Source organism: Lacerta agilis, chromosome 6, assembly GCF_009819535.1.
Source record: "Lacerta agilis isolate rLacAgi1 chromosome 6, rLacAgi1.pri, whole genome shotgun sequence".
In the NCBI taxonomy this organism is placed as follows: Eukaryota; Metazoa; Chordata; class Lepidosauria; order Squamata; family Lacertidae; genus Lacerta; species Lacerta agilis.
The window spans coordinates 38,794,921-38,818,549 of record NC_046317.1 but is presented as its reverse complement, the minus strand read 5'-3'; the positions used below and the strand labels follow the sequence as shown (position 1 = coordinate 38,818,549).

At 45.0% G+C, this 23,629-nt stretch overlaps 1 protein-coding gene and 1 long non-coding RNA gene across 7 annotated transcripts in view; one reads left to right on the top strand and one right to left on the bottom strand.

Moving 5' to 3' along the window:
• The window catches only part of SSBP3 (single stranded DNA binding protein 3), a 172,478-nt gene extending 154,236 nt beyond the window's left edge, over positions 1 to 18,242 (bottom strand). Inside the window, exons 1-4 of one of the 5 annotated variants that reach the window (XM_033152058.1) lie at positions 18,020 to 18,242; positions 17,065 to 17,137; positions 16,766 to 16,827; positions 13,984 to 14,068 (exon numbers count right to left, since the gene is read on the bottom strand). In XM_033152058.1, the coding sequence (XP_033007949.1) occupies positions 13,984 to 14,068; positions 16,766 to 16,827; positions 17,065 to 17,137; positions 18,020 to 18,075 (276 nt within the window). In that variant the 5' untranslated portion in view covers positions 18,076 to 18,242. The remainder of the gene's footprint in view (positions 1 to 13,983; positions 14,069 to 16,765; positions 16,828 to 17,064; positions 17,138 to 18,019) is intronic. The other 4 variants (XM_033152055.1, XM_033152054.1, XM_033152059.1 and 1 more) reach the window with 4 other exon arrangements.
• A 180-nt stretch (positions 18,243 to 18,422) lies between these two features.
• LOC117048340 lies at positions 18,423 to 23,016 on the top strand. 2 transcript variants are annotated; one of them, XR_004426833.1, is made up of 3 exons: positions 18,423 to 18,654; positions 20,380 to 20,458; positions 22,439 to 23,016. It is a non-coding gene; the product is annotated as an uncharacterized LOC117048340 (long non-coding RNA). The 2 variants fall into 2 exon arrangements; XR_004426832.1 differs by lacking the exon at positions 22,439 to 23,016 and adding an exon at positions 20,533 to 20,595.
• The last annotated feature ends 613 nt before the right edge of the window (positions 23,017 to 23,629 follow it).

The following is a 23,629-nucleotide window of genomic DNA, read 5'->3' as shown; positions in this document are numbered from 1 at the left end:
AAAAACAATCCTCTCTTGAAAAATATCTCCACATATCCTCAGGTAGCGACAGGGAAGCTGTAGCCCTCCTGAGGTTATTAGACTCCAACTCCCATCATCCCTGACCACTAGCCATGCCAGCTGGGGCTGATGGGAACTGGAGTTCAACAACGCCTGGTGAGCCACCAGTTCCCAGTCCCTTAAAAGGCTTAATAGTGTAAGTATGTTCCATTGAAATTAAGGGTGATCTCTGAGAAAAACATGCACAGGAATGTTGTGTTCAGTCTTTGTTGACATAATACCTTTTAGGTTCTAATAAATTGCTTCTCCCTGTGATCCAGTGAACAGAGGAAGCATAAGGAAGAGGCGGCATGCAAAACTGGAGCTTACTCCCAATATCAAGTGAGGGGGGGGAAATCTGGGATGAGGGTAACCGAAACATTGCAAATAGATCCATATATTCTTAGTAGACAACCCCAGATGCTTCCAAAGCTTCTAAGAATTCACAGGGCTGTTTTCAGGTTAAGTGGGCTCTTTCCTACCTGTTTTCTCTGAGTTCCCAGAAATCAGTGCCTCAGAGATAATCTGCACATATGGTGGAATCCAAAACTGATGGACCCAGTTTCAGCTCCTGGCAACAGGGCTCCACCTTCCTCACATCAGCAGTCACTCATATGACCCCAAAATCTGCTCTAGAGGGTCCTCCCAACTTGTTGGGGGATTTTGAGAGTTGTAGAGTATGAAGAGGAGACAAAAGTGAAGTCCCACCGTGCAAACAGATGTTTATTTCACTCACATATTGATAGTTTTGGACGCAACCCACCTCTTCCAGCCATGTGAAGGAACACGTTACAGAGTCTATTCCTCTTTGAATCTGATCAGCCCTTACTTAAATTCCAAAGATGCCAACATAAGATCAAAGACATCCATAATAAAGCTCTGCGAGTACTTATTTTGGCTTGTTATAAACCTGTGACCTGTTAATTTAACCAAATGGCTTCCGTTATGAATAATAAACAGCAGGTCCGTATTCATTTACTTATTTATTTCATGCTCACTGTTCAGTTTTCTTTTCAGAATTATTTGTCAGTAATTTCGAATGGGCACAGGAGTCACCTCACAGGCTACTTTTTCTGATGTAGAAATTATTCTCCATGCAGAAAGAACAATATGGGTCTTCCGAAGGCTTGGTGGAAGAACCCACTTCCAAAAGAGTGCCAGCACTTTTAGCAGGGGTTTCCATAAAGATACCTTCCTGACTCAGAAACGGTTTACGTGAAATCACCTGCTAAAATGAAGGGAGAACTACCTTTGTTTCAGCAGCAGCATGCAAGGTGCTTTGCAGTCCTGACTTTGGGACTTCAAAGCACCTTGCACCTGATCCTGTTGTGATGTCAGTTGATTGACACATGGGTGACACCCCACGCCTGTCAAATTTGGCCTATGAGGCTGATCCAAATAAAGATCTGACCCATGGAGCAAAAAAGGTCCCCTACACTTGCAATAGTGGGTTTTAAGGGGAAATGCCCCACAAGAAGTGGTGACCTCTACATTCAAATACTCATCCTACACAATTCCATTGTTAAAGTTTCCTTAATGATATGTTCAAGTACCATTCTTCAAAACCTTCCATCCTATGCTGCCTTGATGAATCCACTGTGAATACAGCGAGCACCAGCCAAAATAGATAGTACACAATGAAGCTTGTTCACAGCAATCGACCGCAAAACCTAAAGGGTTGACGAGATCTAGAAACCTGAAGGTTACAATGTCTTCTCCATCATATGCCTTAACCCTTTTGTTTAACTTAAAGGAAAATGCAAGAGCATAATTTGACAGCAGCCTTTCATATTGCACAAAAATTAAAACCCAAGACGTTGTGCATAGCAGTGCAAGGAAGTTTAGTGCAGGAGTTGTTGCTAGGCTGGTTTTTATTAAGACACATGGCAAAGGAAGGCACTCCCATGTTCAGCTACCATGTTTTTAAAAAATTAAGGAAGGAGAAATGAGAGTTTGTCAATACCACAGGCTTTATCCAAGTGAATAAACATTAACGCAGCCTCAATATGCTGCAAACAGCTAGTAATGGCATCACTATCTGGAGAGAGAATCGTGTTTTCCCAGACAAAAATGCTATCTTGGGTGAAGACTTCTGGATTGCTTAGAAAATGTGACAATTGGAGCTTCTACTAGTTCCAAACACCATCATATGTACCAGCACTTTGAATCATATGTCAGCACTTGGAATCAATATGTTAGATTTTATTTAAAGCCTTTCTAGGTTGCGCTTCATCCTTGCAGATACAAAGGCAGTACAGTAACCCTGAAACTTACACACACTTAATTTGTGCATACAGGTTTATGCACATGGCAAAATAAAAAAGAGAGAGGCAGAAAGGAGGCGGATGTCTGGGGAAAAAGATTTTGGCAATCCCAGCTGCCATTGAACCCAATGTGTTTTCACTATATGTGACTTTGGCTTTAGGCACGATTGCTGGAATGTAACCCCCACGTAATCTGCAGGCTTACTGTATACAATAGGCACGAATAAAATCAAACATGTCATAAAACACAATAAAATAAATAAAACAATCAACCGTCATCATGAAACAAGTAAAGGCAACCAAATTAACCAGAGTAGAGTAATGTAACATATTTTAAGATGCCTGGGCAAACATAGAAGTTCAGACGTTTCGCCAGAATGATTATGGCAGCATCTGTCATGGTCCTATTGTGAAGGCAATCCAAAAGCAGGAGCCACCACCAAGAAGGTTCTCTCTGTTGTGAACATGTAACCAACATCACAAGACAGAGGCAGGTGGAGAAAAGAGCTTAAGACACAGGCACAGCTGAGACACCTTTGGTTTGGAGTCCCAAGCCAACATCCTCAGTTATGCACCAAATGTTTTATCTTTCGAAGAACTAGATCAGGGGTCCCCAAACTAAGGCCCGGGGGCCGGATGCAGCCCAATCGCCTCCTAAATCCGGCCCGCGGGCGGTCCAGGAATCAGTGTGGTTTTACATGAGTAGAATGTGTCCTTTTATTTAAAATGCATCTCTGGGTTATTTGTTGGGCATAGGAATTCATTCTTTTTTTTTTTTTTTCAAAATATAGTCCGGCCCCACACAAGGTCTGAGGGACTGTGGACCAGCCCCCCTGCTGAAAATGTTTGCTGACCCCTGAACTAGCTCATGCATCAAGCCATGGTGCAAATCTCAGTTTAAAAAGTAATGTAAGAGCTATTTGGTGGACCACGAGGAGACTGACAACGACGAGAAATAATACGGGTATGTTGAAGTAAGATTATGCTCCAGCAAAGCAGAATATACTGTATGTAGAAACGCTTCTGCTCTTGGTAAAAGAAATGAATACCTGTTAGTTGTCAGGATTGCCAAGCCACTTTCTAATGGGTCAGATCTCCACAGTTGTGGCCGCTGTGAGAATCTGAAAATGAACATGGGCTTCACGTCACGAGGGAGAAGGACCTCTTTGAAGAAATGGATTCTTGTCACATTCTCCCAGCAATTAAGGTTAAGTCATGTAGAAAAAAATATTTATGTTACACCTACTGCTTTTGCATAAATGAAGCAAAGAATTATTTAGATTATAATTAACTGTTTGACACAACACACAGTTAGCAGGTATTTAAAGAAGAGAGAGAAAAGAAGTCTAGAATTTTTTTAAGAGAGGAGTTGTTTCTGCTAGAGCAAACAGATAGACAGCATATACTACAACTGCCAGACCAAAATATGCCCTGTATAAAACTTTTAAAAATATAATTCTTAAAATACTTAATTTTGAAAATATTGTGTTAAAAGTTTTTCGGGAGCGGTTCCAAAGGACTAATATCACCAAGGGAGCAGCTGGTTTACAACTTTAAAAATGGGGGGGGGGGATTGTGTTGAAAAGAGTTTCTGAATTTTTGCACTCTCCCTCAAAGTTACACTCAGAGGAGCATGTGCAAACAGAATAATGCCACAAAAAGTATGTAGCGACAGTCAACTAGATTTAAGTTCATTTTCTGTAGCTGGAGGCCAAAATCGACTAAATTGGTTCTAGTGATCAAGTTTTCTGCAATTCCCCATTCTGTGTATTAGCTATTTGACAGAAATTCACTGCGGTATTTAAACTGGCAGTCATCACAGCTAACTCAAATTGTATTGGCTTTCACAGTGTTGAAACGCTGAACTGCAATCATCAATCGGCCAATTCCAAGATAACGCGGTGGTTGAAATTCCCTGTCATGCTGTACAATCCCTTTGTAGCTCACCAGCTCAGAAGATGCACAATAAAACCTGCAACAAGAGTGTCTGGCAACACCGCCACAATGTAATATGAGTGCGCCTACGGAGGGGCTTTGCCTAGAAGCAAGATAAAGGCAAGCGTGCCAACAGCAGTAAACCTCTAGAGAGAGTATAACATTTTCGTTTGGAAACGCACAGAAACACTGAAATTGGAAGCACATTTTGGATTTCTCTTCTCTCCTTTCCCCCAGACATTTCTCTTTTTTTCTTTTTTTCAAATTTCAAACCACTGAACCACCACATTAAAAGCACCACAGTTTTATCAAATTTCTACTCTACCCCAAGTCTTGGGGAGAAATGAAGCCAAGTGTATAAAATTAATAAGCTGTTTTCTGTTTTAAAGTCAACTTTGTACCAGTTTACACAGCTTCAAATTAGCTCAAGTTTTAACGAGTGGTTTTAACGCGTGCTTCTGCAAAAATATGTTGCAACCAAAAACATAAAATTAGTGTAATTCTGCAAAGTCAGCTGAGAAATACAAGTTTTCCTGGGACTTTCTCTTATAGGAGTAGAACAATGGCACAAACCGGACAAGATATAAGCCCCCTTTCCTCATCCCACAAAAATCCCCCTCAAATGTACCTATCTTGCAATTGTCCTATCTTCACAGCATTAATTGCTTTCTGTCCCAAAATTGGTCCCAGGTTCCCCTGTGGTGAGCAAATTTTGTGATTTGCAGGGAAAAGAAAAAACCTTGGTGACAGGGAAATGTGCAAGAGCAACATTTGTGCAGTCTCCAAAGCGTAAGGATTATTCACCCGTCCCCTTGGTACGGGGTCTACATAGTACCTTTCTACATTGCTGCTAGCAAGAATTCAGCACACAGCATCCCAATCTCAAGAATTCCTTTCGAAGTCAGTACAGGTCAACCGTCTCAGAACTCTTATGAATCGATTAAGACGAAGAAAAACCAAGAAGAACCAACACTTTTTGCTGTTTTTAATATTAAAAATGTTCTTTGGGGAAATTGCTTGTTGCTCCTGCTGCTTCTATTATCATATAGTTATATTGGGAAATGAAATGGAAGTTACACAGCATGCAAGTGCTGTTATACAGGCTGCTAATGAAGCATGGTCTCCCATTCTCTGAAGCATGTATTCACCAAGCCTACTGATCTGGAGAGATTTGCTTCTTACACGTCCAAGTAGCCACACCTCAACCATAAACAATGGGAAAGAAGCATGCAAAGGAAATGATGCCAGGCTTTTAAATGCATTTCTCCAAGCACAGAATACTGTCTTTTATACACAATAGGTTAGGCACTCTCCCGAATTTTAAGACAATATTTTTGCTTTCAGGCCTGTGACACAAGACGAAAGATCAACCTCAGTACAGAGTCTCTACTGGTGCAGAGAATAAAGGAATCCACAAAATACGTGCATCGAAGTCATTCACACACACACACACACACACACACACACACATATATATATATATATATTTATATATATGCCATCTAGAGCTTAAGAGAATTTTTACCAATCATACCGACAACCTAGAATAGCAGTTTTATTTTTACTCCATCTACCACATTAGTCATCTGTCCATTCTGATCATGATTTGCACAGGCCCCCCGAGTGAAAATCTTTTTTAGAACGTAAACAGCAGTAGCTATTAACATGTTCTCGCAATCCTGCATGTTCTTCCTGGAGTCTCCATTAAAACCTCCATACTGTGTCAACCCAAATCATGCAGCCAACTATCCTGTAGTCTGGTTGGGAGCCTTTCTGAATGAGTCACCGTTCATTCATTAGCCGTTAAGAAGGCTTGTCGTTTAAAGTAAGTTACATGGAGGCAGAGGCTTAGAAGAAGAAGAAGGTGGGAATTCACCCTGGCTACATATAACAAGGCCAACAAGCAAACTGATCAGCAAGATTTCTCTCAGGCAAGGGCCTTCCATGTTTAGACACTCGGTCCAACTTCAGCACCAGATGTTCTGCGCAGGGGCAGTAATTTGGAAGATGAGGAAAAGGGGGAAACTAAGTTCAATGTCCCCTTCATGGATCACTGCCTTGTCGTGGCGAAGGGGCTTGAATTACTCAGGAAGCTATGGACAGGTCAAGATGGACAGGTCATAGTGGAGAGTTTGGACCAAACGTGATCCACCTGGAGTAGGAACTGGCAAGCCACTCCAGTATCCCTGCCAAGAAAACTCCATGGACAAAGACAACAGGCATATAAAAGATATGACGCTGGAAGATGAGCCCCTCAGGTCGGAAGGCGTCCAACATGCTACTGGGGAAGAGCGGAGGACAAGTACAAGTAGATCCAGAGCTGATGAAGCGGCTGGGCCAAAGCCGAAAGGACGCACAGTTGCTGATATGCCTGGAAGCGAAAGGAAAGTCCAATGCTGTAAAGAAAAGTATTGCATAGGAACCTGGAATGTAAGAACCATGAACCTTGGAAAGCTGGATGTGGTAAAAAATGAGATGGCAAGAATAAACATTGACATCCTAGGCATCAGTGAACTAAAATGGACAGGAATGGGCGAATTCAGTTCGGATGACTATCATATCTACTACTGTGGGCAGGAATCCCGTAAAAGAAATGGAGTGGCCCTCATAGTCAACAAAAGAGTGGCGAAAGCTGTACTGGGATGCAATTTCAAAAATGATAGAATGATCTCGATACGAATCCAAGGCAGACCTTTTAACATCACAGTAATCCAAGTTTATGCACCAACTACCAGTGCTGAAGAAACTGAAATTGATCAATTCTATGAAGACTTACAACACCTTATAGAAATGACACCAAAGAAGGATGTTCTTCTCATTATAGGGGATTGGAATGCTAAAGTAGGGAGTCAAGAGATAAAAGGAACAACTGGCAAGTTTGGCCTTGGAGTTCAAAATGAAGCAGGGCAAAGGCTAATAGAGTTCTGTCAAGAGAACAAGCTGGTCATCACAAACACTCTTTTCCAACAACACAAGAGACGACTCTACACATGGACATCACCAGATGGGCAACATCGAAATCAGATTGATTATATTCTCTGCAGCCAAAGATGGAGAAGCTCTATACACTCAGCAAAAACAAGACCTGGAGCTGACTGTGGCTCAGATCATCAGCTTCTTATAGCAAAATTCCAGCTTAAACTGAAGAAAGTAGGAAAAACCACTGGGCCAGTAAGATACAATCAAAATCAAATTCCTTATGAATACACAGTTGAAGTGAAGAACAGGTTTAAGGATTTAGATTTGGTGGATAGAGTGCCTGAAGAACTGTGGATGGAGGCTCGTAACATTATACAGGAGACAGCAATGAAAACCATCCCAATGAAAAAGAAATGCAAGAAAGCAAAGTGGCTGTCCAATGAGGCCTTACAAATAGCGGGGGAGAGAAGGCAAGCAAAATGCGAGGGAAATCGTGAAAGATACAGGAAATTGAATGCAGATTTCCAAAGAATAGCAAGAAGAGACAAGAGGGCCTTTCTAAACGAGCAATGCAAAGAAATAGAGGAAAATAACAGAATGGGAAAAACCAGAGATTTGTTCAAGAAAATTGGAGATATGAAAGGAAGATTTCGTACAAAGATTACCACAATTAAGGACAAAAGTGGAAAGGACCTAACAGAAGCAGAAGACATCAAGAAGAGGTGGCAAGAATACACAGAGGAATTATACCAGAAAGATATGGAGGTCTCATACACCCCAGGTAATGTGGTTGCTGACCTTGAGCCAGACATCCTGGAGAGTGAAGTCAAATGGGCCTTAGAAAGCCTCGCTAACAACAAGGCCAGTGGAAGTGATGATATTCCAGCTGAACTATTTAAAATTTTAAAAGATGATGCTGTTAAGGTGCTACACTCAATATGCCAGCAAATTTGGAAAACTCAGCAGTGGCCAGAGGATTGGAGAAGATCAGTCTACATCCCAATCCCAAAGAAGGGCAGTGCCAAAGAATGCTCCAACTACCGCACAATTGCACTCATTTCACACGCTAGCAAGGTTATGCTTAAAATTCTACAAGGCAGGCTTAAGCAGTATGTGGACCGAGAACTCCCAGAAGTGCAAGCTGGATTTCGAAGGGGCAGAGGAACCAGAGACCAAATTGCAAACATGCGCTGGATTATGGAGAAAGCTAGAGAGTTCCAGAAAAACATCTACTTCTGCTTCATTGACTACACAAAAGCATTTGACTGTGTCGACCACAGCAAACTATGGCAAGTTCTTAAAGAAATGGGAGTGCCGGATCACCTCATTTGTCTCCTGAGAAATCTCTATGTGGGACAAGAAGCTACAGTTAGAACTGGATATGGAACAACTGATTGGTTCAAAATTGGGAAAGGAGTACGACAAGGCTGTATATTGTCTCCCTGCTTATTTAACTTATATGCAGAATTCATCATGCGAAAGGCTGGGCTGGATGAATCCCAAACCGGAATTAAGATTGCCGGAAAAAATATCAACAACCTCAGATATGCTGATGATACTACCCTGATGGCAGAAAGTGAGGAGGAATTAAAGAACCTTTTAATGAGGGTGAAAGAGGAGAGCGCTAAATATGGTCTGAAGCTCAACATCAAAAAAACTAAGATCATGGCCACTGGTCCCATCACCTCCTGGCAAATAGAAGGGGAAGAAATGGAGGCAGTGAGAGATTTCACTTTCTTGGGTTCCATGATCACTGCAGATGGTGACAGCAGTCACGAAATTAGAAGACGCCTGCTTCTTGGGAGAAAAGCAATGACAAACCTAGACAACATCTTAAAAAGCAAAGACATCACCTTGCCGACAAAGGTCCGTATAGTTAAAGCTATGGTTTTCCCAGTAGTAATGTATGGAAGTGAGAGCTGGACCATAAAGAAGGCTGATCGCCGAAGAATTGATGCTTTTGAATTATGGTGCTGGAGGAGACTCTTGAGAGTCCCATGGACTGCAAGAAGATCAAACCTATCCATTCTCAAAGAAATCAGCCCTGAGTGCTCACTAGAAGGACAGATCCTGAAGTTGAGGCTCCAGTACTTTGGCCACCTCATGAGAAGAGAAGACTCCCTAGAAAAGACCCTGATGTTGGGAAAGATGGAGGGCACAAGGAGAAGGGGACGACAGAGGATGAGATGGTTGGACAGTGTTCTCGAAGCTACTAACATGAGTTTGGCCAAACTGCGGGAGGCAGTGAAGGATAGGCGTGCCTGGCGTGCTCTGGTCCATGGGGTCACGAAGAGTCGGACACGACTGAACGACTGAACAACAACAAGTTCAATGTTCTTTAATAGCCTCAGTTCAATGAATCCTCTTCGAACCCCTCCCATACATGAGAAATTGTCCTTTTCGTCTCCACAACATGCTCAGATATCTCATCCATGATGGCTTGCTAAGTTCATTATAGGAAGTGAGCTACAGATTTCTCTTGGGGGGGGGGAACCACGTTTATAAGCTTGATACATCTATGATTAAAAGCAACATGGTCATGACAATACAGATTAGTCAACTACTTTAAAACCAATAGCCCTTTACAAATAATGAGTATAATGAAAAGAAGGGGTGAGCTTGCGCGGGGGGTGGGGGGTGGGGAGGAACAGAACATCTTTTTGGTCTTCATAATAAAACTAAAAAGGTAAAGTACTACTCAGGAGTGTTACGAAACTGTATTACACTAAGATTTTTTTAAAAAAAAAAGAAAACAAAACAATCAGGATTGCGTCTATTTGCTGTAAGCTTAAAGCAACATGTATTAAAGAAGTTTATGCGAATCATCTAATGCACTCATGCCTATTATTAGAATTATTACCCAGCTAAAAAAGATTAATTTCTCTAAATACAGTAAATCCTCAGACACTATTACAAGGCTGCTGCTAATGTAGCAGTACTATATATTGAATGCAAGCAGTATCCCTCCACACCTTATGCTTTGCATACAAGACCTACAGAGGGCATTCCAATATCATTAGAAAACTATATTAAGCAACATTTCATAGGGGACAACCTTAACTCAGAAGCAACTTCCCAACCAAAAGAGAGACATGAAAAGAAGTAAAGAAGGAACCAGCAATCCAAAATGGCAAATCCAGCGACTGATTTGTCACTGCGTGTAACGACGAAGATCCTAATTCTGAATGTATCGACCCGCATGCTTAAGTCCCCACTGGTGTCAGTGGAAGTTCTATTCCTTTAGAAGTGAGGCTCGAAACAATACAGACACACTTCAAGAATAATCAGAAACAGGCTTGACACTTGCAGTCCTAAACCTAAACAGTGTCTTGTGGCGAAGCTGCCACACACTAAGCAATATGGCGAGGCCACCTAACTGGGATGCTGTGTGCTCTGCCTCAGTTTTCACAGTGACAGTCCTATTTGGAGGAGACTCTTGAGAGTCCCATGGGCTGCAAAAAGATCAAACTTATCCATCCTTAAAGAAATCAGCCCTGAGTGCTCACTGGAAGGGCAGATCCTGAAGTTGAGGCTCCAGTACTTTGGCCACCTCATGAGAAGAGAAGACTCCCTAGAAAAGACCCTGATGTTGGGAAAGATGGAGGGCACAAGGAGAAGGGGATGACAGAGGATGAGATGGTTGGACAGTGTTCTTGAAGCGACTAGCATGAGTTTGGCCAAACTGCTGGAGGCAGTGAAAGATAGGCGTGCCTGGCGTGCTCTGGTCCATGGGGTCACGAAGAGTCGGACACGACTGAACGACTGAACAATGAGCAGCAAGTAGGGGCAAACTCCTTTCCCATCCACCAAACTGCAGGGATGGGGCTCCTCTCCATAGCACAATGTGGCCTCTTACGATTCTGGCACAAAAGCAAATTAAACTTCTGCTTCTGGGCACTGTTACGATGGAAGCAAAATGGACCCAGGGTTAGGGGCAAAGTCATGTTTTTGCCCCCAACTGAACCATATTCCTTACGGCAGCAGAGTATTTCTTCCCATTCAGGTGAATGGCATTCATTTCTCACTACTCCTAAGAGGGCTTAACTTGGATTGAAGGAGGGGGAAATCTACTTCCACTGGGATCACCAGTGCTTGGGCTGGGTTTCTTCTCCCCAACTATGTCCCTAATTGCAGTCTAGTTGCCCACGGATTGTACAAGAAAGCAGAGAGTTTGCACCCTCTTCTCCCCTCCCTGGAAGAACACCAGGGCCAGGCTCCAACCATTGGTCTGAGAAGAAGCAGGTGCGGGGAGTTTGCTTCCCAGCCCTCTTCTGCCAGAAATGCTCTGCTCCAATTGTTAAGTTCCCTAGGACTGTAGAATTCATAGAATCATAGACTTGGAAGGGACCACGAAGGTCATCTGGTCCAACCCCTGCAATGCAGGAGTCTTTTGCCAAATGTGAGGCTTAAACCCACAACCCTGAGATTAAAAGTCTCATGCTCTACCAACTGAGCTATCCCAAAGTATTTGGGGAGAAACAATCTGGCTTCTGCTACCAGCCAGAGAGCTAAGAGCGAGAGCATGAAGGGAAGATCAGCCTGGCCACAACTAGGTAGATGCATCCACCTGCTCACAGCTCACAACTATCCTCTGGCATGGTCCAGCTGAACTTCCTCTTCTATCTTTTTTCCTTTCCACTCTCCTTCCCTATGTGTCCTGTCTTTTTAGCCTGCTCCTCGTTATTTTTTATTTTTATTGAAGCAAACTGTTTGGGGAGAGAACATCTGTCTAAAACAAACCAGGCCAATAAATAAATAAAAATGTCAGATTATTTTATTCCCCTTTAAGTACAACTGCTCTTCTATGGGAAGGCTACAAATCACGGCACAGAGTTGCAATCAACAGACACGAGGGCTAAAGGTTTTTGTTCCCCTCTTCCTTGCTCTTTCTTTCAAGACAGTTTCTTGCTAATTCATGCTGTCACAGCCTACACTTCTTCATGCAAAAGCAAGTGCTTTCCATCAACAAGTCAGAAAAACATCTTCCAAAGATTGTTCATCATTAGGCAAAAGGCTCTCTTTGGGGACTTGGTCAAATCGAATACACAAAACCAATCAATGCCCGGCCATCTGCCAATTTTCTGGGAAACATAGTTCCATATTCCTGGTATGGCTGCATCAGGAGAAGATAAAATTAAAGATGTAGGTTGTGGATTTAATATGAAACTCTCCTTTCAAAAGTTGATTCTGCAGAAGAAGAATGTCCATGATAAACACAGAGCAACGCACATTTCTGAAGTTTTCTTCTAGCCTAGGAAATCTGCCTACAGTAAGCTCTCAAACCTTTTACTAAAAGCTGCTTTAGGTATCATCAAGAAAAGCTATTGTCCTGGAGTTTGTGATCCTCAGTACAGAAACCAAGGGCCCAGTTCACATGTTACCAGAACAACAACTCCGAAACTGTTTTTATTTTGTCAGGTCTCACCCTGCTCCGGCAACATCCAGAGAGATAAGCAATGGACGAATTATCCCATTCTTCCCTGTGTTAGTGAACCCTTTTTTTCCCAGGGAGCTGGTCTGAGAAGGAACCATATAATTCAGGCAACACTATAGCTGTTAACTGAGAGGCAGGGCTATGGAGGGAGCAGCTCTCCTAATGATCTTAACTTACAAATCATGTGAGAAATTGATTAAAACCAATGGGGTCTCTTTCCAAGTAAATACTTTTTAACCAGACTGCTCACTTCCGACTCACTTTCCCCATAGACCACAGCTTCTCACCCTGTGTATTATTTTGAGGCTCAGCTCAATGGAAACGAGAACAACATTCGGCAGCTTGCTTTTTCTCCGTTGAAACTCATCTCCTTACAAGTCCTTCAGTCGGTGTGTTGCAAAAGAAAAAGGACAAGATGCCTTTCCTTTTATGAACTATCAAAATCTACATCCTCCTGGGAATCCATGCTCTGCCATCACAGGTAGAAGCTGACAAGTCAAAGTTTATCCAGAACAGTTAGCTTGGGGCAATGTCCCCTCTAACAGGATAGGGTCACTAGAAACAGCTTCTAACGTTATCCTCCGTGGGGCTTGTAGCTCTATAGTTACTCTCACAACATCCCCCCCCCCCGCCACCGTAACAAAGCAAACTCCAGATGCGCGTATCGCATACACCTGCTATTTATTTGGGGGTAATCAATTTGACATCGGAAAACAAAAATGCAAGATTCTCCACCTCGATTCAAACCCTGCATACAATACCTCACCCTTCCTCTTATAGTCAATTTTATACCCGCAGCCCATACAAAAATTCAAAATTAAAGAAATAATGAAGTCTGCATTGCAGTCTTAAGGGGAAAACCTTTGCAGTGACATTTTCAACCAAGTCCATTGGCTCTTGAAGGCTACAGTTCTAGGCCCACCACTTACCTGGGAGTAAGTGGGGTTTACTTCCAGGTAAACACGCACAGGATTGCCCTGCACAGCAACCTTACGACAGATTCATAAATACATACAGGCCCCGATGAGCTTTCAGAGACATTCTCCTCCTGGAGAAAGAGCATTCCACATTCAAATACAGCCATTTACTTATGCCAGAAAGTTTGCAAATGAGATTTCAACATGATAAATATCGCCACTGCATCTCTCCTTCACCCTGCTTATCCTGCGTGCCACTAGGAAGATGCATGGCGATGTAACTAGATCAATATGCACCACCTTAAAGTACTCAAGATAAGTATCTGAACTAGATTCACATAGCTGTGACTTTATAAAATATTATTCAACCAAGTCAGAATGGCAGCAGTGGCAACACCCTTTTCTCCCCATTTGCTCCGGTGTGCCGTACTCCCATGAGTTTATAGTCAAAAGGATTAAAAATTAAGTTACTCACATAATCATGAAAGGCTTTTGCTTCACTCGAGTGTTCACAAGTATCTCGCCTTTCTGGAGCTGCACAGTAAAGGTCCCAAAATACACTGTAGGGCAAAGGAGAGAGAGAGAAAGAGAGCAGACAATGACTATGAACCTGGACAATATACAACCCCACATACAGTGTTTGGTATGAAGTCTAGCCATCCCAACAATTCAGCAGCATGGAGCATCTATCTTTAGCCAAGAAGCAGTGGGTATATCACCTTTGTTCCACCTGAGACCTCCACTTCCAACAACATCCAACTAGAGACAGGCAAGATGTGCAATTGGGGGTGTATATGTTATTAATGTGTAGATACCCACGAAAGTGTCCAAAGACAAGCTGAACTTGGGGAAGGGCCGTAGCTCAGTGGTAGAGCATCTGCTTTGCCTGAGGGATGTTCTGGGTTCAATTCCTGCCACCTCTAATTAGGACTGGGAATGCCCCCCTCCAAAAACTTGGGAGAATCACAGTTAATAACTCTGGAACACTAGAAGAGATCAGCCAATGGTCCAACTTACTATAAGACAACTACCTGTGTTCCTAACTTGGGGGCATTCAAGCTCCCTATATTTACACTCAACTCTTTTGTTTAAAGATATTTATTTCTGTAACCATCCGCTTTTGCTCATCTTGCCAGGGCTAGCCCACCCTGCTGTTTCCCCTCTATGCTCAGGCTGAACTTTTACTTTTGGACCTCTTACACACTACTACACATTCAACAGCACTTTTAATCGCCCTCTCGCTAGAACCGAATGCGTCCAATTCCGGCTGTTGTGTTGCTCTATTAAACCCGAACACATCTCCCTCTACATATGAAGCCATCTTCCAAACCAGAGTGCAATCCATTAGAGCTGTTTCAGTTTGACATTAAATGCCATACTGTCAATACAACATTGATTTCATCTTCTGTCTTGGATGTTGCACATATATAAGCACCGCCATAATGGAAGCCCCTTAGATAATAAAACTCACTGTCCTCCCCCCATGTTAGCTGCAGTCACTTATACAATTGCTGACTAATCCAGTGCTGTGTAGTGGGCAGAGTGTCATGAGGAAGCCCAGGTTTAAAATCTCCACTACCATCATGAAGCTCGCTGGGTGACCTTGGGCCACTCACTGGCTCTTAGCCTAACCTGCCTCACTGGGTCGTTGTGAGAAACACATGGGAGAAATGGGACAACCACATACACTACCTTGAGCTCTTTGGAGGAAGAGTGAAATATTTTTTTAAAAACCACCCCCTTTTCTTTCTCTCCCCTCTCCCTCATGTAGAAAGGACTCTATGAACTGAAAACAGAGGTGTTATATGTTGTCCATCAAAATATTTTAATAAAAACTTTTTTTTAAAAAAAAAAAGAACAATTTCAGTCTCCCTAGGCATTCAGGTAAATAATGTGGGGTGTCAGAAAATATCCAAAGCGCTCCTGCACGGTGGTTGTTTTTCAAGTATCAAAAACTCCAGGTGCTAACATGTTTTTCTTCTCAACTTTTTCTGACCAGTACAGACTGCAAAGCCTGACGCCTGACACTGTGCACGAACCCCAAGCACTGTAACAGACTGGGAAACAATCCAAACAGCATTAACCTGGGCCAGCTGACAGAGAATGTTCTGACAAAAAAATTGCTTCTGCTAACTACACACTAAAAAACCTTTTAGCTCTCCTGCTCTACAGGTTCAGAAGCAAGCAGCCTTCAACTCCATGTGCTACCTCAACCTCTTCTACAAACTACAAACCAACCCACAAGCTTAATAAAAAAAAAACTGCACTGCTTACCTAAGCAACATGTGTCCCTCATCTCTCCATCTTTGGGTGTCAAGCCTGTCTCATAAACGGTCATGTTCAAAGCATCCTGTTCTGCATTACTAGCAAACTGCCCAGACACGTGGTAACTTCATCACATGCAAGTGGTACCAGTGGGGTTTACTGTCAAGAATTGCCCTTCGGAACTGGGTTGTAAGAAATGTTTCTATCACCCAGCATCACACTACCAATTGCACAACTGCTCCAGTCAAGCTGAAGCTGCCCACTGGACTATCTGCGTCACTGACACAAATTCACAAGGGAGAAAGAACCTCATAACAAGTAGCATTGATCAGTAGTAACTCTGTGCAGAAGCTAGGGGAAAGTGCCGGCGTTTCTTTGAAACTTTTTAAGTAAAACTAGAAATCTATCTGCAAGACTAATAAAGCTCTTCCCAAGGAAACATTTCAGGAGAAGGCAAATACATTTATAAAAAATATCAGCGCCTGATCTAGCCTGTCACACATTTACACCTTAGCATCATAACAAGGGTGGGGGAAGAAACAGAGCAATAGGTGTAACTTGCAGAAGTACTCCATATATTTTCTTACAAACAGCAACACATAACTGTCCTATGACTGCACTCTGAATCACCATACGTAAGGAAGTAAAGGCTAGAGCTAGACCCCCTTATGCCTTGATTAATGATAAAGGAAAGCTCAAGCAACATCTATTTCGTATGACTTGGAAACAGTAACAACAACAGTAACAACAACAACAACAACAACAACAACAACAACAGATCCAGACTTTCTTCAGTACCTTTTTCTCCCACACTTGCTGAATTAAATCCTAACTAGGATGAAGAGACGAGCTCACAGTTCAACTATGTCTGTTTCTCAACGCAGGAACACAAGATCACTCCAAAACTTTTGCCTGGGACATTCTTTCCCACTTACAGTCAGTTAAGCATAGGAGTTTCTATTTTGGGGAAGAGAAAGCAGCAGCCCACTTACCACCACCACGAATGTAAAAACCCAGGAGGTTCTCCTAGTGTGATGTTTTTTTCCCATCGGATCTGTAAACAGCAAAGGGTGCAAAGAGGTTAGATACTGGGAGAAAAAGATGCCACCTCTGCCCCCAGCCCCCACTTCACCTCCCCTTTCCCCAAGCAGCCTCTGAGGCCCAACTAGCAATAAATGGCAAAAGGTGATAAAAAATTCAAAATGGAGGCTACAGTGCCTGCTTCTGAAAACAAAGGCCATCTAAAACAAGGGGTGAGGGAAGAGGGTCAAAAGTAAACAGAGCCACTCACCTCTGATAAAAAGGTCTGTGCTGATTTCTGTGCTCCTACATGCAGCAAGTATTCATACACATACAAAGCTAACCTGTAAAAGGACGGAATAAAAGAAAAAGTGGTAGAGAAGGAGCAAGCGACCACTGTACTGAACAAGACTTTGTAGGATTGTCCCACTTCCACGCTGAGCTTCCTCTCACTTCAGTGGGGATGAACCCAGGTTTAAAAGCAGGGCAGTGAAGAAATATCACTTCCTTCCTGCCTCCAGTGCAGAGAGCAAGGAGCGCTCTCCTTCCCGCCCCGCGCAGCCCCCATCCCACCTCAGAGATAAGTTGATACTAGCTCAGGGCAGGAAACAAAATGCAACTTCTGCAGGCACATGCCCCATTTGCAAGGCAGTCAGCAGCATCCCCCAGCCATTCATTAAAGCTTCCAGGAATCCAAAGCGAGATGGGGGGGGGGGGGTTTGAGGTCTTTCTCCACTAGTGCCTGGACAGATTTGGGGAAAGGGCAGCTGGGTCTAAGAGGGATTCCCCCACCCCAAAATACTCTTCTACCCAATCCCCCGATTTGCCCAAACTTGCAAACTCTAGAAGCGAAGTGGGAGGCGGGGAGGGCCAAGGGGAAGCCTACCCATCGCTCATCGCCTGGACAAAGCCCTTCACCCCTTCCACTTGCACAGACGGACAGACCCTTCAGACAAAAGGACGCGGTGCATGCGTTCCTCCATCGTGCTTTGCGATCCGCCACCCTTCGCTTTCCCTTCCACCACGAAGCGGCGGGACCGCGGTGGGGAGAGACCCTTTCCCCGCCACGACCACCGCGCTTCCACCCCTGGATCGCAGCCTCCATGCCCGTCCCCTCCAGATGCCCGAGCTCCCCGAAGACAATGAAGGGACGGCGAGAACGCCTGTGTCGGAGGAAACCATGCCCGGCTGCTCCCGGGAGTCCCCTCCTGTGCCTGGGCGCTTACTTTTCCCGAGCCTGCCCATCCGAGGGCACCGCCGAGCCTTTGCCTTTGGCGAACATGGTCCGCAGCAAGAAAGAGGCGAAACCGAAGCCGCCGCCGCCGCCGCCGCCTGGATCTCTCCGCTGCCGTTTGGTCTCCCAAGCCTCGCGCCTTCCCTCAGCTGTGGCTCGCCCAGGCTCCGCCGCTGGCGCCGCGCCGCTCGCCCCGGTTTCAGCTGTCAAAGCCCCAGCCCCGGCCTCGACCCCATCGCCCTGCCCCTCTCCGCAGCTCCGGCTTCTTCCTCAGCTGCTCCTGCTGTTGCTGCTGCTGCTGCTGCCGCCACCGCGGCTGCCCCCGGCTCAACCGAACGTGGCTACACTAGGGATGGAACGCGGCGGGCGTCAACGTTCCACAATGGATACATTCCCCGGCCAATCGGCGGCCTGCGGGGGGAAGGGTTGCTCCGCCCCCGAACAGCGAGTTTAAGGTGGCACCGGGGGAGATGCTGCCGGGCACGACGAGGCGGAGACAACCGCGCGCCGGCTGCTTCCTAAAGGGTCCCCCTGGCTGGGAGGAGGGCCTCCGCCGCTCCGCCTCCTCCTCCTGCCGCTGCCGAGGGGCTGAGCTGCCTTCCTTACCCGGCTCCCTCCTCAACCCAGGTACCCTCCCCTAATCCCAGCCTCCCCACCAGACGCCCTCCCGCTGTCTCGCTCGCACCATTCACCTTTCCCACATGCGCCGCCCTGCTCTCAGTCCTCGCCCCAGCCTCCCCGCGTGCCGTTTGCACCCGCTACAGCAGAATCCCGCGCCGCACCAGCCAACAGCCCCCTCTACGCCCCATTTTGCGCCCGTGGCTGCACCTGCCTCGCTCCCTTTCCCCGCTCCCTATCCTAGCCCTACTCCTGCCCTTTGCTTCTCCCTCCATCCTCTTTGCGCTCGGCCGCCCCAGTTTCTCCGCCTTCCTCCCGACCTCCCGCCTCCATTACCTTTCATATTGCGGCCGCTAGCGCTGCCCAGGCTGAAGCTGCGATCCTCAAGCCCTTTCAGCTCCCGAATACATTTGTGTGTGTGTGTGTTCCTCAGTTGGGACTTGCGGATCGCAGCACAGAAATGCGCAAAGTGAGAGTCGCACACACACAAACACACACCAATCTCAAGGCGTGCTACTTGCTCAGAAGTAACTCCCACCTTGCTCAGTGGGGCTTACTCCCAAGGAAGCGCGAATCTGATTTGCAGTGGGATCTCGGCTTTGCCAGTGGAATCTTAAAAACGGGGCCTCCTGATGGCCATGGGTCCATTCATTCACCTTTTGTACCCCGCTTCTAAACACCTTTATTAGCAAGTAAGCCGCACGGAGCTCAACGGGACTTAACTCCCAGTCCTAGTAAAAAGGAGCGGTTGGACCACCTTTGCACACTCCCCCAGTTCCCCATCTCTTCCACACACACCCCCTTCCCAGCTCCTTTGGTCCGCTCGAGGCTATTTTTGTTTCTCCTTGCAGAGAAGGGGGTGTCGTGTCTTACCCACCTTTGCAGAAACCAGACTAAAACCGCTTTAAAAAAAATGTTATCTTACACCAGGATGGGGGGGATTGGATGGAGGTTTGAGGAAATTTTGGAGAGGGGCCACCGTTTAGGAGATTTTTAGAACAGGTTTTAAAATGATACCCGTATCCCCGGGGGGGGGGGAAACCTCAGAGATGCGTGGGGCTAAGTATGATCCAGGAAAAGGCGCCTTGTATCCTTCAAACAATAACTCGCCACCATCTCCCCATCCCTGTTAACAGCTAGACCCACATTTGCGGTCCATTTCTCTCCTGAAGCCTAAAGTTAGAACCTCCTGAGAAACTGGGAGAGATTTTTCCAGCTTCCCCCCCCTCCCACCCCGCAAATGTCGGTGCCTTTCGCTTTAAATATGATATAACCCGTTTGCTACTGTCCCTTTAAAAAAGACGAGCTGAAAAAGCTGTGTAAGCGCTGATTGGCTGCCTGTTTGGATACATCCTTAGGGGGGACTAGAAACTGTTCGCCAGGGTTGATTTTTTTTTTAACTGTGCTGTTCCAATAAACAAGTAACGCCCCTCCCCCTTACATGCCTATCACCAAACAATTAAAGGGTAGGTCAGTGTCCTAGGGGAAAAAACAGTGGAAGAAGGAAAACTCAAACCCAGAGTTAATATAAACTACAAGCGCGCACACGCCCATTAAAGTTCGGTGATATTGTTCAAAGGTGTATATTTGTTTAAAAGGGGGCAGAGTCTTCTTAACGTGAGCAGAGCCCCTGAGTGATCTGTATTATGGATCTTTAGAAAGCGAATTTATGTGCGTTTTCGGAGTAATGTTCCTTCCTTCCTCCTTTCTCTCTTCCCCCCACCCCGCCCCCAGGAAACGATACAGCCCGGAGCTTTGTACTCGCCTTGATTTAATCTGTGCTATGCGTGGTTACTGAGGCTTCCAGGGAAAGGTAACATTCAAAGGCTGCAGAGCACACTGTCTGCGGTGGAAACTTGCAAGTTTTAAGATATTTTTTCCCGGTAGGTGGCATGGAATTCGCAGAAGGAAAAAGATACTCACCACCACAGATCCCTTAAAAAAAGCGTTCCCCCCCCCCCACACATATATATATAAACACAACACATTACATTTAGGAGTTGTGTGAGCCATCAGTAACTGAATTAGTTTGGTACAGTTGTTGGGGTCAAAATTCCTTGAAAGGCTTGCAGTTTTCTTGCTCAAAATAAATCCTTTGCTTTCCTGGTGTTTATTTCCAATATTATTATTTTTATCATCATTAGCATATGGGGTAGTTTAGGTGATCAACTTTTAGATGCATGACGTAGATGGACAAAATTCAAACACAAATCGGGAGGAGGAGTTTCGTTTTCTCTGATTTACAGCAGTGCCCTGCATTGTTAAAGTAACTTTCCTTGTAGGATCTCAAGTAAAGGTCAAAAGAGTTGGATGTGTTTGACAGCTTGGAGAAAACGCGATGAAGAGGCAATATGATAACCATAGTCAAATATTTGTAGGGTTCACACATAGATGACAGAGCAAATTTGTTTCCTGTTGCTCCAGAGGACCGGGCTACAACCAATCAAGTTGGAATTATAAGAAAGGAGATTTCAAGTAAGAGTTAAGAAGGATTTCCTTTTGCCATGGGATGTTGGACTAGATGGGCCGTTGGCCTGATTCAAGAGCGAACAGAGAGATGGGCCACATCAGGGGTAGGGAGCCTCAGCACTTTCCCCAAGCCACTAACTGGTCTTGCTTCACAACCTGGGGGCTTCAGCTGGAATGTGTCCTTCAATTCTGACAATGTCTCTTCCTTGTCTAGATGGAGGACAGAGCGGGTGTGTGAGTTTGTGTAGAAGGTAGCTGGCTGTACAGAGGTAAAATCCATACATCCACCCACTTTTGCCTCTGGCTCCACCTGCCACTGTCACCTGGCCCTTGGAAGGTTGCGCAGCAGGAAATGTGCCCTGCCCACCACCCCACCCACCACCCCGGCTGAGAAAAGGTCATTCCACTCTGGAGCTAGGCGATCTTTGAGGTCCTTTCTAATGCTGTGACTCTAGAATTCTACTTTGAACCTAAGAAATCAACGAGGGTGTTAACAATTATTGGAAATCACAGAGGGTGGGGGAGGACGGTGCTCCTTGTTTAAGAACTTCCTTCCTCCATAGGAAAGGCACAAGCACTCTGCAGTTTCCCTCACTTAGGGGTGGATGGGTGGGTGTTTTAAAAACATTTATCATAGCAGCTTTGCATGTGAAACCAGAGAGAGTGAGAAGGGTGTCTTGCAATGAGCTGCATCGGCCACTGTGTTTTGCTCCTAGCAGGGTTCTGTACTTTTGGGGCCAAAGTGTGCAAGCAGCACTTTGCAGGAGGCAGAGCTAAGTATAGTGAACCCTGAAAAAACTATGGTGCTGGAGTCTCCTTTCCACATCATTGTGGATTCCAGGGTCTGTTTGCAGAGGAGCAAATACTTCCAGAAGGATGTGGATCCAAGGAGTCACAGAATTCCACTGTCCATGCGCCCCTTTGCAGCATCTCAGGGTCAAAGTGGGATTTTTGGAAGTACAGTACTCTTTCTGCTTTCTCCAAGTCAGAAATACTGAAGAGGGTCTGTTCCCAGCAGATCTTTGACCCCTTCCTGAGCTGATACCGTTTCGTGCACTGACCAGTTTCCTTCCCTGTCCTGGAAATGCCAATCGATACCATGAGCAAGCAAAAAAAGACAACAGCAACACACAAGAGCAGCAGTTTCAGAGAAGGAAAACAAAGCTCACTCCAGTCTTCTTATCCTGAAGTGCGATCCTTGAATAGGGACATTTTTCTTCCTTGGAAACCTGCATAAAGGGGAGCATTTGCAAAGCCCATGCTTCTGTGTTTTGAAGCTCTGTTCCAGGCATCTTGTTTGCTACCTAGTTTGCTTTCCTTCCAGGTATTTGGCAATATGTGGCCTCCTCTTCCTCTGCGCTCCGCTCCCCTTACGGTCGGGTGCTGCAGTGAAATCAGAAAAAGAAGCCCTTTATTGGTGACATCAGCCTCCACCAGAAGGATTATAAGGAATGTGCCAAATTCAGCCTTGTGAGCTCACTGCAAGGAGAACCAAGTAGATACACATGATGGGCTGGGAAGGAGCCAACCTTCCCTTTCAACATAAACAGCTTCCCAAAGTGGAAAGAGGAGGAAGATGACTGCCGAAAGATAGGAATGTATGTTTGGGACTGGGATATTTACAAACCTAACCCCAGCTTTCTGAAGATTCTCTTAATTAAATGTGACTAAATATGATGGACATTTTTCAAGTATATCTGAAACCTGATCTTGCCATGCCTTGTTCCATTTTAAATCCCCTTAATGCCATGCTGGCCTACTCCTCTTCCACTGGGAGGAAAAATACTGAGCAAACTTTCTGGGTACTTGCACAACATGGATGCGGTTTCGTACCTCAGCTGCCAAATCCTTGTGCAACACTGGGCCCACTGCTGTATCATGCCACAGCTGTACATCTGTAAAATGGGGATGATGATGATGATGATGATGATGATGATGATGATAGTACTTCATATCTGATGGGACTTGTAACGGTAAACTTGTTAAAAATGAAAGGTGGCGCATTAAGGCATTGCTGCATTATACAAACAAAATTGTACATTAATTCAAGATGCTTCTGTTGACACGCAAGCCCCCAAACCCTGTGGGCCTCAGATATCTGAAGGAGCACTTCCTCATGTGTAGACCTGCCCAGGTGTTACATTCTGCAGGCAAGGTGCTGCTAGCCACTTTGTGAAGCTTGTGGGGTGGCAGCACAAGAGAAGGCCTTTTCTGTGCCACGCCACGCCCCTGTTGAAATGCCTTCCCCTCGGTGCATCTGTCCTTGAGTCCATTTTGAAGTCTCGTCAACACACATTTTTTATGTACATTGGTTATATCTTACATCATGGGTTGTCAACATGACACCCACAGAGACCTTCCCTGGTGACTGCGGGGTCCTCTCCCCATTTCTTAACAAAGAGAAAGCTCCCCTCCCAATCTAATTGCAGTGCAGGGTTGTGTTTAAAACTGGGGAGAGTCAACACACACACACACACACCACATAACACCCCTGTGTAGAAATGTGCTTTCAAGT